The sequence below is a fragment of the Vulpes lagopus genome, chromosome 13 (assembly GCF_018345385.1).
Source record: "Vulpes lagopus strain Blue_001 chromosome 13, ASM1834538v1, whole genome shotgun sequence".
NCBI classification, from domain to species: domain Eukaryota; kingdom Metazoa; phylum Chordata; class Mammalia; order Carnivora; family Canidae; genus Vulpes; species Vulpes lagopus.
In genome coordinates, this window is record NC_054836.1 from 22,553,115 (window position 1) to 22,567,286 (window position 14,172).

The 14,172-nt window shown below is 39.1% G+C and overlaps 2 protein-coding genes across 18 annotated transcripts in view; one reads left to right on the forward strand and one right to left on the reverse strand.

Moving 5' to 3' along the window:
* ASNS (asparagine synthetase (glutamine-hydrolyzing)) overlaps positions 1-3,931 on the reverse strand; it is a 146,340-nt gene extending 142,409 nt beyond the window's left edge. For 12 of the 13 annotated variants that reach the window (XM_041727285.1, XM_041727280.1, XM_041727283.1 and 9 more), the window contains exons 1-2: positions 2,997-3,174; positions 1,794-1,863 (exon numbers count right to left, since the gene is read on the reverse strand). The gene's annotated coding sequence lies outside the window, so the exon portion shown is untranslated. Of the gene's footprint in view, positions 1-1,793; positions 1,864-2,996; positions 3,175-3,837 lie in introns of those variants that run through there. The other variant, XM_041727292.1, reaches the window with a different exon arrangement.
* Positions 3,335-14,172, forward strand: part of C1GALT1 (core 1 synthase, glycoprotein-N-acetylgalactosamine 3-beta-galactosyltransferase 1) — a 40,149-nt gene continuing 29,311 nt past the window's right edge. For 2 of the 5 annotated variants that reach the window (XM_041727295.1, XM_041727294.1), the window contains exon 1: positions 3,335-3,603. Coding sequence is in view for 1 of the 5 variants with exons in the window: in XM_041727294.1 (XP_041583228.1) it covers positions 3,597-3,603 (7 nt within the window). In the remaining 4 variants the exon portion in view is untranslated. Of the gene's footprint in view, positions 3,604-3,697; positions 3,727-4,028; positions 4,159-14,172 lie in introns of those variants that run through there. The other 3 variants (XM_041727297.1, XM_041727296.1, XM_041727298.1) reach the window with 3 other exon arrangements.

Here is a 14,172-nt window from a genome sequence, read left to right on the forward strand (position 1 = left end):
CATCAAAGAACTTGTGGACATATTTTAAAACCACTATATCAGTGACTGTAATTTTATATACAGAATTTAATCTAATTATTACAAAATGATTTGTTAATCTCATTGTAACATTTGGATAATTTTTTTTTTTTTTTTTTTTACATTTGGGTAATTAAAGGGAAACCAAGTGTATTAGAGAGTGTTTTTTCGTGGTTGTTTCCATTTTGTGTCCCCATTTTCATTTTATTCTATTAAAAAATTCTACATACAACGCTAAGTAAATGCTGGCTTGTCCTATCTTGCTGTGTTATTAGGAGTTGCATTCATTGCTTATGACAGAAAACCCAAGTAACAAAACCTTAAATAGGAGGGATTTATTCTCCCTTACAGAACAATAAATCCAGAAATGGATGGTCCGGAGCCAATTAGCTGGCCTTCCAGAGCAATCACAAACCCTGGCACCTCTGGCTTCCTACGCTATTAATATTTGTTGGTCTTTGGTTATTATGGTTGAAATATGACTGCTCCACTTCTAGCATCATGCACTGTTCCAGGTGAAAAAAAAAAAAAATGGGTACAGGTCTAATGGCTAAAAGGACATTTCTTCCATAAAGCTTTGAGCCTCTCCTAAAAATACCCATTTTCATTTTATTGATCAGTCACACAGCCAGCCATGGCTTACAGAAATCTGGAGAAGTAAATATGTTTAACTAGACTACACTGTCACCCTGAAAAAAAATCAGAGTTCTGCTAGTAAGGAAGAAAGGATTTTGGTTTAAACAGCTAGCAGTGTGTACCACCCTGCTTCCAAGAAGCCTCAACACACAATATTCTGTTTCAACAAGTTTTGACACACATTACTGAAACACCACACCAGACAAATATACTGTCCAAGATTTATCTGTGTTTCAAACGGGAGAATCTAGTCATTTTGAGTACCATATATAAAGTATATTTTTCAAAGTAATCACAACTTTCTTTTTTCTAGTTGATAACATTGAAGAATTGGCTGACATTAATGTCACTTCTAGGAGACTATCCAAGTAGATAATCATATAGTTGTGCAAAAGTATGTGCATAAAGTTCATCAGAGTTGTTTATTATATTAAAATTCGGGGAAAAAAAAACCAAATAGCAATAGAATACTGGTTATATAAATGATAGTACATCCATGTATCTTTAAAAAATGATATTAATTATGATATACTGTTCAGTGAGAAATGAAATATATACATATTAAAATCCACTTTATGAAATATTGTATTTACATGTCTTTATGTGTTATTTTTTATATCTGAAAGAATGCAGCATACACTTTTATAAATCGTTATCTGTGGATTATGGGATTTGGATAATTTTTTTTTGCATTTGTTTGAATAACTATGTATTCTTTTCATGAAAAAAACAGCTATTTTCAAATACCCAAAGGGTGGGAGGGGCTTACTTGATCTGGTTTTGTTCCTATCAATATTGTTTCCTGCCAGTAATTTTCTGAGTCATGCTGTCTCAGCTTATCTTTGGAAGGATTTCTTATCTTTGCTCAATGGAAAAAGCAAAGTTGTTCCTTACTCATTAAAAATTTCCGTAAGATTAAAATGAGGTAAAGAACCTTGAGTTTATATTTGTTTTGCTTTCTATTTGGAACATTGTGATCTCTGGCAGGGTCTCCTTTTCCTGTTTTACAGTGGGTTGTGGAAGAGAAGGGGATGAGGCTGGGCAATTCACTATACACAAGTTGGAGGAAAGGGAAGAGGATACAGGTAAGGATACAAGGAGAGAAGTCTAGAGGCATGCGCCAGGAGAAGAGCACTAACCTGAACATCAGGATACTTGCACTTCTAGCTTGGGCCTATCAATTTATCTTTCTGACCTCAGTTTCCTCATCTGAAAAATAAAAGGTGTATACAAAAATTTTTTTAAGACTTTTATTTATTTACTTGAGAGAGACAGAAAGCACGAGTGGGGGGGAGGGCCGGAAAGAGAAGCAGCCCCCCCCCCGCCCCCCCAGCATGTTGTTCCATTCCAGGCTGGATCCCCAGGACCCCGGGATCAGGACCTGAGCCAAGGCAGATGCTAAATCAACTGAACCCACCCAGGATAAAAGGTTTAAGGATCACTAGATGCACTTAAATTCTTTTGGTAGATTCTCTTGGATCTGTTAGTGGCATATCATGGCAAACTACACTAGAGCTGAATCTAAACAAATTAAGGGAAAAAGAATAACAATAACTTATATTCATTGTTATCTCTCCGAGGCGTGTTAAGTAACTTGCCAACGTTGCACAGCTAATAGGTGGAGAGACCGAGATTCCAGCCCAGAGCCCAAGCTCCTAAAGGTTATGCTGAAAGGCATTAAAACAAAAACAGAAACAAAAACAAAAAAAACGGACTAAGAAGGGCTTTTAAAAGAAGCAGGACGAGGGATCCCTGGGTGGCTTAGCGGTGAAGCTCCTGCCTTCAGCCCAGGGCATGGTTCTGGAGTCCTGGGATCAAGTCCCACATGGAGCTCCCTGCATGGAGCCTGCTTCTCCCTCTGCCCTGTGTCTCTCATGAATAAATAAAATCTTTTTAAAATAAATAAATAAAAATAAAAGAAGCATCCTCAAGCTAAGGCCTTGCCGATGATGGTGAAAGCCAAGACCTTATTCCCACTTCCTGACTGTTGTGGGGTTGCCTCAATGGCTCACGGGCTCCTTTCTATGATCCAAAAACCACTTTCTGATTCAAAGTCCTTTCGCCGGATAAAAGGAAGACGAGTTTTAGAAGGCCCCCAGGCCGCTCTGGACTTGCCTGACGGCACCGAAGGAATGGGAGAACCCAACCACGTGCACACAGGTTTAGTGGTAGCACCATGTTTCCACCCCTTTCAGGTTCAGGCGTCTGGTCACGCAGCTGCCGTTTGCACACCTCACCTGCCTGCATCTCCTTTCAGTAAGGCCAGAGATACCTGGGGGGTGGGGGAGCGGGGCACAGGAGAAAATGGAGTAGGCGGGCCAGGGTTAGAGCCTGTTCCTCACCCAGAGGTCCCTCAGGAACCTCCAGCCTCAGTCACTGCAGTTTCCCTGCTTTCGTGTCTCTCAGGTCCGGAAGCCAGCGCAAAACCGCCACCGCAAAAGCAGGAAGGAAAAGGCCGGCAGCGCCGCGCCGCAAGCGCCTGCGACTACCGCTCGTGCAAGACCCGACTTCCCAGACCCCTTCGCAGAAGGGCGGGGCGTGAGCTCGGCGGCCAATCCCCGCGCCCGCACGTCGCCACGGCCCCGCCCCCACCGGCCTCCTCTCGCCCCGCCCTTCCCCGGGGCTGGTGCGGCGGCGGAGACGTCAGCTCTAGGAGACCCCAGGGTGGCGGCTGCGCCGTCGGCGGGCCTCGGCCTGGACGCGCTGCGGGGAGGGGCGGAGCGAGCGGGCGGGACGGAGGGCGAGCTGGGCCCGCCTCGGCCGCCGCCGCCGCCGCCGCCGCCGCCGCCGCCGCCGCCGCCAGGGAATAATCTGGGCGGCAGCGGGCGGCCCCCGCTAGCGGCCACGAGCCACTTCTGCGGGTGCCGGGAGGAGCTGAGGCTGCCGGTCTCGAGTCGTCCCCCTCTCCGCCCCCCAGGAGGGGCGTGAGGGAGCCGCGGCTGATGTCAGGTACGGCCGGCGGAGGCGCCCTCAGCTGCGGGTCCAAGGTCTCGGCTCCCCTCGCGCTCCCCGCCCGGAGCGTGCGCTGGGGGCGCGCAGCGGGTGGAAGCAGACCCGGGCGCCGCCAAACAGGTGTCTCGGGGGGTCGCCGCCGCGGCTGGGGACTTGCGGGCTCCTGAGGGAGGCGTGGGGTACTTCCTGCTCCCGGCGCCTCTGCGACTGCCATGGGGGCCGCCTGCTCACCGGGCCGCTATTTTGTGGACGAGGAGCCTCCTCTCCGTGGTGGCTTCTTCCTTTCCGCCGGCTGGCGCCCCTCACCTCCTCTTCGCGCGCTGCCTGCCGTCGGGCGGCAGCAGTGAGGCGCCAGGCTGCGCCCGGGTGGCGGCCGGACCGCTCGCGGGTCCTGCCCGCGGGGCCCTCCTCCCCGCCCCCCTCTGACCCGTGCGTCCGGCGAGACCTGAGGGTCAGCCGCAGCGCTCAGGTGTGGGGCAGCCCGAGTGCCGGAAGAGTGGGCGTCTTCCACAGGTGCCGGGGGACTTCCTCGGGGCTTTCTTGGATCATCAGGTTTGTCCGTGGCTGAATTTTTTTTTTTTTTTTTTTTTTAATTTCACTGCCTCTGGCCGACCGAGCAGAGCCAGGTGCGTTGGACTCACTTGCTGCATTGGAGAAGGAGGAAGGGAGTTTTCTCTCCCCCCGCTCCGCGCTAGCGTGACAGGAGTAGTAGGTGCTGACAGGGTGGCCGCACAGTTTTGAATTTGGAGGGAAATTGTATGCTCTTAAAAGAGGAACGTAATTTGGGAACGGGGATTGATTCTTCCCTAGCTCCTACTCTCTTGCTTTTTAAGATTAAAAAAAAAAAAAATAAGAAAGCACCACGTGCTTTGGAGGAGTTGATTGGATTTATAATCTAGTTCTCTAAATTCGTTCCGTGGGTCTTGTAAACAGATCTTTTTAACGCTTTTCAGATTGGAAACTCTTAGGCTAACCGTGAATTGACTTCGCTATGAATTAGAGTTATAAAGGTAGAACTTTTAACGCATTAAGGTGAATAATTAGGCCAATGTAATTGGGACAGAAATATGTTCATTTACTGAAAGTTAGGCACAGAATGTAGACAGCTCGGCCTGGATGCCAGGAAAAAGTTGTGCAGATTTCAATTTGTTTCATTCTGGTGTTGATTTAGGTAGCGGGGACCAGACTTTTTGAGAGAGATTTAGACAGCTTTCCATACCCTTAGCAGATAAATGTCAAGTGAACCTTATACACATGATGTTCTGTGTTCTAAGTATTGTGTATAGTAAACTATACTTATTTTTCACTAGCCCTAGTATGTATTGATGTGCACTTTTAAGTGAATATAAAGTCTCAAACTACCAAACAGTTAACTCTTCACCATATGTTAAGTAGAACAGTGATTTAGTAAGGAAAGTATGACTCATTTAAAATTCTTCATAAGAAGCATGGTTTTTCAGTACTAGTGGAGAACTATTAAGTATCTCTCTTAAATTTGCCTGTGATTTGTGTTTTTCTGTATCTTTTGATTTAGGCTTCAGCATTTTAAAACTACTTTGTGCTTAATACCCATTTAAAAATAGATATGCTTTTTTTTGGCTTAAGTCATACTAGTCTATATTTCTGAATAAATTTAATATCCAGAAATTCTTCGAATTTTACCACATTCTTATTTAGTAGTACATACAATGGATTAATTTTCACTCATAGAAACACAAAACTGTGTCATTTAGGCGTATGCTATTTACTGTTTGTATATTGATGTGTGCTAAGAAAAAAATTGCATTTTATAGCTTATAAACTTTGTAAGTCATGGTAATTTAAAATAGAGTCTGTGTGATGAAATTATTGATCAGAATTCTTGTGACATTGCAGCTGTAAAAATTAAATGGAAAAGGGACAGCTTGATGAAATTAATTTCAGATACATTTAAAATTTTAAGTTTCACAATACCACCATGTTACTTTTAGGAGATTTGTTGAGATTTGAATAAAGACACTAGTGTACAAAACTATAATGAGATGGAAAGAAAAGTTTGACAAAATTTTTTTTACCCAAAATTCATTAGAAATAAGGTCATTCTTTTACAAGAAGGAAGAAAGAGAAGAAAAAAATGGAGAACTGTTCTGTAAAAGAGAAGATAGCATTTTATTTTAAATCTAAATGCATATCTAATGTGTACTTAAAGGTTCACTTTGCAACCAATTCAAATGGCCAAGGGGAAAATACATACCAAAATGTATAATATGTGAAAATAAGAAATGTCCTTTGGAGGGAGAGGAAAAAAAAAAAAAGATGTGAAATAGAGAAGTACAAAAGAAGGTAGGAGAAACAAACAAAAAAACCTCAAATTATCTAGAACCTCTAGTATGAGCTATCTTGCACATTGAAGGCAGGAGAGGCGATGTTAAGTGGGAGAGATTTTGAGATGGGAAACCTGATCAATTTACAACTAAGGCCGTGTATTAAAACACTTAAACTGATGGAAATAAGAGAAGAGCCAGAATTTGAAATCATGTATGGCTTGGTGTGGTTATTTGTATTCTTGGTCCTTATATTGGTTTCCGAGGGCTACCATAACAAAGTGTAGCAAACTGGGTGATTTAAAACACAGAAATTTATAATCTCAGTTCTGGAGGCTAGAATTCTGAAATCAGGATGTTGTCAGGGCCATGGTGTCTAGGTTCTAGGGGAGAATCTGTTCGTGTCTCTTAGCTTCTCATGTCACTGGTAGACTTGCAGCTATATCACTCCATCCACTCCATTCTTTCTGTCTTTTCATATGGCATTCTCCCTTCTTTATAAGGACACCCGTTATATTGGGTTAGGGTGTACCACAATGACTTCATCTTAACTTGATTACATCTGCAAAGACTCTATTTCCTAACAAAGCCCCACTTATAAGTACTGGGGTTGGGTGGGGGGACACAACCCACCACAGTCACATAATTTATCTTCTACAGTGTTCAGCAAATTTTTAGCACCATGTGGCAGACCAAATCAGAGGGTGTGGTGGCAACAGTGTAGGGGACATGCAAATTTCCTTGTCATTTACTTATCTCAGTGCTTAACTCCAAACTGGGTTGCAGAGAGAAAGCAAACAGGCAGACAAAAATCTCTGTCCTGGAGGAGCTTATGTTCTAAAACGTTGGTTCACAAAATGTGGTTCCTGGATCTGCAGTATCAGCATCATCTGGGAACTTGTTAGCAATCCACATTTTCAGGCTATTTTTATATCAAGCCCCAGACCTCTTGATTCAGAAACTTTTAAAAAAAGACTTTCAGGTGATTCTGATGCAGACTCAGGTTTGAGAACCAACAAACAAAATGGAGAAAAGAGACAATAAACAAGATGAAGAAATAATATGTGATGTATTAGATGTTAATAGGTGTTGTGGGTAAGAATAAGGCGACCAGGGAAGACCCCTTGAGAAGTAAAGGCCTGAAGGAGTTGAGGAGTAAGCCATGTGAGTATGTAGGTGAGTTGTGTTCCCAACAGAGAACAGCAGGTGCAAAGGCCTTCACATGTTTGAGAAACAGCAAGGAGTCAAGAAAGAATACAGTAAGGGAAACGTTAACAGATTCAATGTATGAAATTTCTTTTCCTTTTTGACCTATAAAAACCAAGTACTAGGAAGAAAGATCAGAAGAAGAAGTGTAGAATTAGGATGGCAGACCATTGAGGTTCATCTTAAGGCTTTTGCTTTGTCTCTGAGTGAGATTGGGAAGACACTGGAAGATCTTGAGTGAGTTTACAATCTTTTTAAAAGGATCACTGGCTCAGGGTGTGATCTGGGAGTCCCAGGATCAAGTCCTGCATGGAGCCTGCTTCTCCCTCTGCCTGTGTCTCTGCTTCTCTCTCTGTGTCTCTCGTGAATAAATAAATAAAATCTTTAAAAAAATGAAGAAAGAAGGATGTAAAGGGAAGAGTTGATTGGGAGTCAGTTATAGTAGTTGGGAGAGAAAGAGAGGGAGAGGAGAAGGGAGAAAAGAAGGTGATCAGAAACATAAAAGACTAGTGAAAAGGGCTTTTTTCCCCTCTTACTCTAGTTACTTCAGTCACCCATTTGCCTTCCTCAGAGGCAACTGGTGTTACAATTCTGTGTATATTCTTCCTGAGATATGTAAATGTGATAGACTAGGTTCTAGCAGGTTAGTGGACTAGTTCTTAACTGGAGCTGATTTTGTTCCTTAGGAGACATTTGGCAGTGTCTAGAGACATTTTTGGTTGTCACAACTAGGAGTGCAGCTGGTATCTAGTGAGTAGAGGCCACAGGTGCTACTAAACATCTTACAGTGAACAGGACAGCCAACCACAAGAGAGAATTCTCCAGCTCAAGATGTCACTGGCTTAATGGGGGTTACAGAGGTTAAAGCATAGATGGTGGAGGGAAGATAGTGTCGTATAGACAGAGAAGACAGTAGGAATAGAGGAGCCCACTGCAGCAGGGATGTTTAGTAAACTGTAGATAGTTCAGGATTGCTGAAGAGTAAATACTAGGGCATGGAGTATTGAAATATGAGGCTGGAAACTTGGACAGAGTCTAACTAGATCAAGGAGAACCTATATATATATATCATGTTAAAGGTGCTTAGATTTTGTCTTTTAGGCAGTAGACTCTATGGAGGATTCATGGAGTGATTTGGTCAGCTTTTCCTTTTAGATAGGTCATTCTGGTAAGAGAATGGGAATAAGTTGAGAGAGAACGTTTGAGTGAGGGAGACAGATTAATTATTGTAGTTGCTTAGGGAAGAGAGGAGGGTCTGAAATAGTAGAAATGGAGAGGAGAGGATGGATTAAAAAAACATTTAGGAAATAAAATTGACAAGATTTGGTAATTGGATATGGGGTAGGAATAAGGGGAATGTTAAGAATTAGAGACACTGATTTCTAGTTAAGATAAACAGATGGCTCCTAGTGAAATAGGAACCCATTGGTGAATAATGTAGGTGATCTCCAGTAATTTTAGTTAAGATAAGCAGGTAGCAAGGGAATTAAGGAAGGAAGGTAAATGAGTCACTTTTGGCTATGTTGAATTTAAGATGCCTATGGTCAAGGTAGAAACATTCAGTATATATGTAAGTCAAACTTCAGGAAGTCTGAAAAGGATCAAGAGATCCTCTTGTGTAACAAATGTGGGGATGTTAGTGTACTTTGTTTTTGTTACATCATCTCTATAAATAAAGTCGCCTATCTTAATCTTTGTAAAAAAAAAAAGTAATATATATGTCCTTGATTAAAACATTAAAAGGTTATAAAACAAAAACTCTTCTTACTCATGCCATCTAGTCTTAGTTCCCAGAGATAGTCTTTGTTATAGATCTCTATATACATCTTTCCAGAGGTATATATACAGAAGCATTTAAAAAGCCAAATGTGATTATACAATACAGACTGTAGTACTTTGTCTTAAAAAATAAATATTTTTTCTTACACGTTTTAATGAATGAAGTTGTGTTATGGAAGAAAATAAAAGAGCAAACTGGAGACTAACATACAGAATCATCTCTTTGATGTAAAGTAAAAGATGCAAATACATATATGCTGCTACAGACACTACTTTTTTTGCAAAGATACACAGAGAGATGGGAAAGAAAATGTACTCTTTTTGCTGTGTATACATTTTTTTAATATATGGTTTCAGTTTAGGTTTTTTTCATTTGTTTTCTCTACATTTCTCTGATTTAAAAAGTACCACTACAACATGCTAGCAGAAAGTCATAATATGCCAAATGTGTAAAGATTTTCTGTATTAGCACATATAGATTATTGTTTTGACAGCTGCAGAGTATTCTTTGGTATGGATGTACAGTGTTTGTTTATTTAACTAGTTCCTTATCAACAAGCAAACATCTTACAGCGATGGCAGCTGTGAATATCTTTGCAGACTTCTGTGTGTCCATAGGACAAATTTTTGATGATGAAATGAGGGTCAGGTCATACTCATTTAAAAATTTTAAAATGTATTGCCAAATTGCCCTTCCAAAAGTCACTAAATGTATATTGTGAGAAAGAATGCATGACTGCTAGTTTTCTCTTCCATGTCATTACTGGATGTTACTAAACATTTTTTGCTAGTATATACAGTTTTTAAAAAGTCTCTGCATTTGAATTTCCTTAAGTGAAATTTGAACATCCTTGACCATTGTATTTTCGTCTTCTTCAAATCCTTTATTTTTTTATCTGTTTGTATATGAGATTGATCTTTTGTCTTTTTCATTATGCTACCTTTTGGCATTTTTTGCTGTATAGGTTTTTTTAAACATTTTATACAGAAACATCTTTGAACCAGCAGTTTCACTGCCCGAAGTTTAACTGATGAATAATTTCATACAATTTTCCTAAGTCATAGCTTCTGAGTTTTGAGATCTCAGCTCGTGTTATAAAAATGTAAAAAGAAGAAAATGTTATTTTCTTCTAGTGTTGTTATAATTTCATTCTTCTATAAAGATTTTATTTATTTGGGGGAGAGAGAGAGAACACGAGCAGGGCAGGGAGGGGTAGAGAGAAAAGCAGACTCCTTGCTGAGCAGAATCTGACTCAGGGCTGGATCCTATGACCCTGGGATCATGACCTGAGCCAAATACAGGCACTTAGCTGACTGAGCCACCCAGGCACCCCTATAATTTCATTTTTTTTAATATTGAAATCTTAGAGACTTTTGAATTTGAAAGAGAAAGGGATCCACTTGGCTGATTTTTATCTTTTTCCCAAAAGATTATCAGTATCAGTACTTGAATAAACCATTTATTTCTTGATTTGAAATGCTATATATATTATGTATTTCCATATGTATTTGTTGTTTTTTAAATTGTGTTTTTTGTTTGTTTTTACCATGTATTTGTTTTTTTAATAAGACTCTTTATTTCAGTCTGGCAAAGACCACCAGGGAGATATATATATATATATCTTTAGGCTGACAAAGATTAATTAACTTGCTGCTGTGAGGGAGACCACACACCAGAGGAACTGCCAGCATTTTACTAAATAAAGAAAGGACAGGTTTATTACAGGATTTTGGATAAACGTGGAGTTTAGACAAAATTTAAACGAAACAATATTTGATAGGTTTGAAGTATAGCAAGGCTGTGTGTCAGGGGTTAATTAACATCAAGCCTGGGCTGAGAAGCAAGCCCAAGGTCCTATTTCCTTAGAGCCTACACAGTTAAGATAAATGTGGAATGTTGTGTCTGGGAAGCCCTATATGAAACTTTGACTTGGAAATTAAGGCTGCTGCTGTTTGATGAATGATCCACCACCCATGCAAGAATGGAATGTTTCGATCTCACTGATACGCTTTTAAGGTAGCTTAGTTCTAACGGCGTGGTTGTAGAGAAAGAAAATTTGTCAGCAGTAAATATACAGTATTAATTAAAAGCATTAGAAGTGGGTTTTTTAAAACTGATTCATAGATAAATTGATGTGCCTGTTCACCCTACATATCAAATTATTCTAATTAGTACACCACTATTTATTGTAGGTAATATATTTTAATCTCTGGTAGGCTTGATCTACCCTCCAGCCCACAATGCTCCTTTCGGGATTTTTTAAGATTTTATTTATTTATTCATGAGAGACACAGAAAGAGAGGCAGAGACACAGGCAGAGGGAGAAGCAGGCTCTATGCAGGGAGCCTGATGTGGGAATCGATCCTGGGTCTCCAGGATCACACCCTGGGCTGAAGGCGGTGCTAAACTGAGCCACCCGGGCTGCCCCAAAAAATAATTTTTTACCACATTATTTAATTTTTTAAAATCTTGAATTTTAAGTGGGTCCATTAGGCTTCATCTATCCCCATACTCCTTTCCAGAATTTCCCAGGTATACTCACATACTTATTTTTACAGATCTTTTTGATTGCTTTTTACTGAGTTATTTAACTTTTCAAAATCTTCTTGTATTAAAAAAAATAACAAAAAATAAACTCTTGTATTTTATTTTGGATGACATTACATATATAGATTAATTAGAGAAAATCAACATTGTTATCTTTTTCCAATGTTTATTGTAAAATGCACATAAAATTTACCATTTTAATCATTTTTAAGTGTACATTTCAGTGGTATTAAGTACATTTATATTGTTGTGCAACCGTTACCACTATCTATCTCCAGAACTCTTTTCATCTTGCAAAACTAAAATCTATGCCCATTAAACGATAGTTTCCCATTCCCCTTCTCCCCCAGTCTCTGGCAACCACCATTCTCCTTTCTGTCACTATGGTTTTAACTGAGTGTCTCCTGTAAATGGAATTATATACAATCGGAAAAGGACAAACATTATATAGTCTCATTCATTTGGGGATTATAAAAATTAGTGAAAGGGAATAAAGGGAAAGGAGAGAAAATGAGTGAAAATATCAGTGAGGGTGACAAAACATGAGAGACACCTAACTGGAAAATGAACAACGGGTAGTGGAAAGGGGGTGGGCAGGGTGTTGGGATGACTGGGTGATGGACACTGATGGGGGACTTGGCGGGATGAGCACTGGGTGTTATGCTATATGTTGGCAAATTGAACTCCAATAATAATTTTTTTAAGAAATGGAATTATATAGTATTTGTCTTTTTTGTGACTGGCTTATTTCATTTAGCATAATAGTGTCAGAGTTTGTTCATGTTATAGTATAGGTCAAAATTTTCTTTCTTTTAAAGGCTGAATAATATTCCATTGTAATGCACAAAGTACATTTTGCTTATCCATTCATGGACACTTGGATTACTTCCACATTTTAGCTATTGTAAATAATGCTGCTATAAATATGGGTATACGGATATCTCTTTGAGACCCTACTTCCAATTCTTTTGATCATATGCCCTGAAGTGAAAGTACTAGATCTTATGGTAATTCTAAATCTTTATTTATTTATTTATTTATTTATTTATTTATTTATTTATTTATTTATTTATTTTGGTGGAACTACTATACTATTTTTCACAGTGGCTGTACATTTTACTTCCTTGCATACTTTACATTATAGTGGACAAGTGTTTGCATTTCTCCACATCCTTACCAACACTTGTTATTCTGATAGTGGCCATCCTAACAGATGTGAGCTGGTATCTCATTGTAGTTTTGATTAGCATTTCCCTGATGATCAGTAATGTTGAACGTCTTTTCATCCTCAACATGCTCATGCTTATCAGCCAGTTGTATATCTTGTTTGGAGAAATGTCTTTTCAAGTCCTTTGCCCATTTTATTGATTTTGTTAAGTTTTAGGAGTTCTCTATATATTCTGGACTTTTAATCCTTTATTAGATGACTTGCAGATACTTCTTACATTCTGTGGATTGCCTTTTTATTTTGTTGATAGTGTCTTTTTATATATAAATTTTTAATGGAGTCCAATTTGATTAATTCTCTTTTGTTGCATGTACCTTTGATGTCCTATCCAGTAAATTATTCCCAATTCCAATATCAGGAAGCTTTTGTCTTCTGTTTTCTTCTAAGAGTTTTATAGTTTTAGGTCTTATGTTAAGGTCTTTGAGTTGATGTCTGTATATGATGTTAGGTAAAGGTCCAGTTTCATTCTGTATGGTGCAGTTTCATTCTGTAGGGTGCAGATATCCTGTTTTCCCAAAACTTTTTTCAAAAGGTTGTCTTCTGCTCATTTAATGGACACAGCCCATTTGTTGAAAATCTTTTGACCATAAATTCATGGGTTTATTTTTGGGCTCTCTATTCCATTGGTCTATTTGTCAATCTTTATGCCAGTGCCACTGTGACTGTAGCTTTTGTAGTAAGTTTTAAAATTAGGAACCATGAGTTCTCTGGTTTCATTGCTCTTTTTCAAGATTTTTTTTTTTTTAGGTTCTTTGGGGGTCCCTTGACATACCATATGAATTTTATGATGGATATATCTGTTTCTGCAAAAAAACATTGTTAGACTTTGGTAGAGATTGCATTGAATTTGTAGACCACTTTGGGTAGTATTGATGTCTTAATAATATTCTTCCAGTCTATGAACGTGGGATGTTTTTCCATTTATCTATATCTTCTCTAATTTCTGTTGAGGATGCAAAAAATACTTATGTTTTCATGGGGTAGTAACAAAAGATACCCTCACTTTTGATTTTCTGAATCTGAAATTGTGGGAATATTTTTGAAAATAGAATTACAGCTCAAGACAATACAACTTGATTTTGACTTGGTGGTGAACTGTTACATAATTTTTGGAAGGTTTATTAATTTGTTTCTTATCCTACATACTTCTTTAGGATTCATAAAATTCCATGGTCTTTCTAATGCTAAGGTTTTGTAACCATAATGCAGGGTCGTTAGGTGACAACTATGTCTTAATTTGATCAGCTTAATAAATTAGTAATAGAAAATACTTTTAGAGTCTGTCTCAGAATTAACATGTACTTCTATTATAGTTCATATGAGTTGAATATACATCAAAGGAAATAATATGTAGTTCACATTATATATCTATTTTATGCCTTTGGGTTAAAGAAGTGTAAAGCTTCAAATGGTGGAACCATATGTGATTTTTGTATTTAGTAAATTAAGTGATATAAATATAAATCTGGTTACAAAAATCATTTCAACTGTATCCCTCCGTT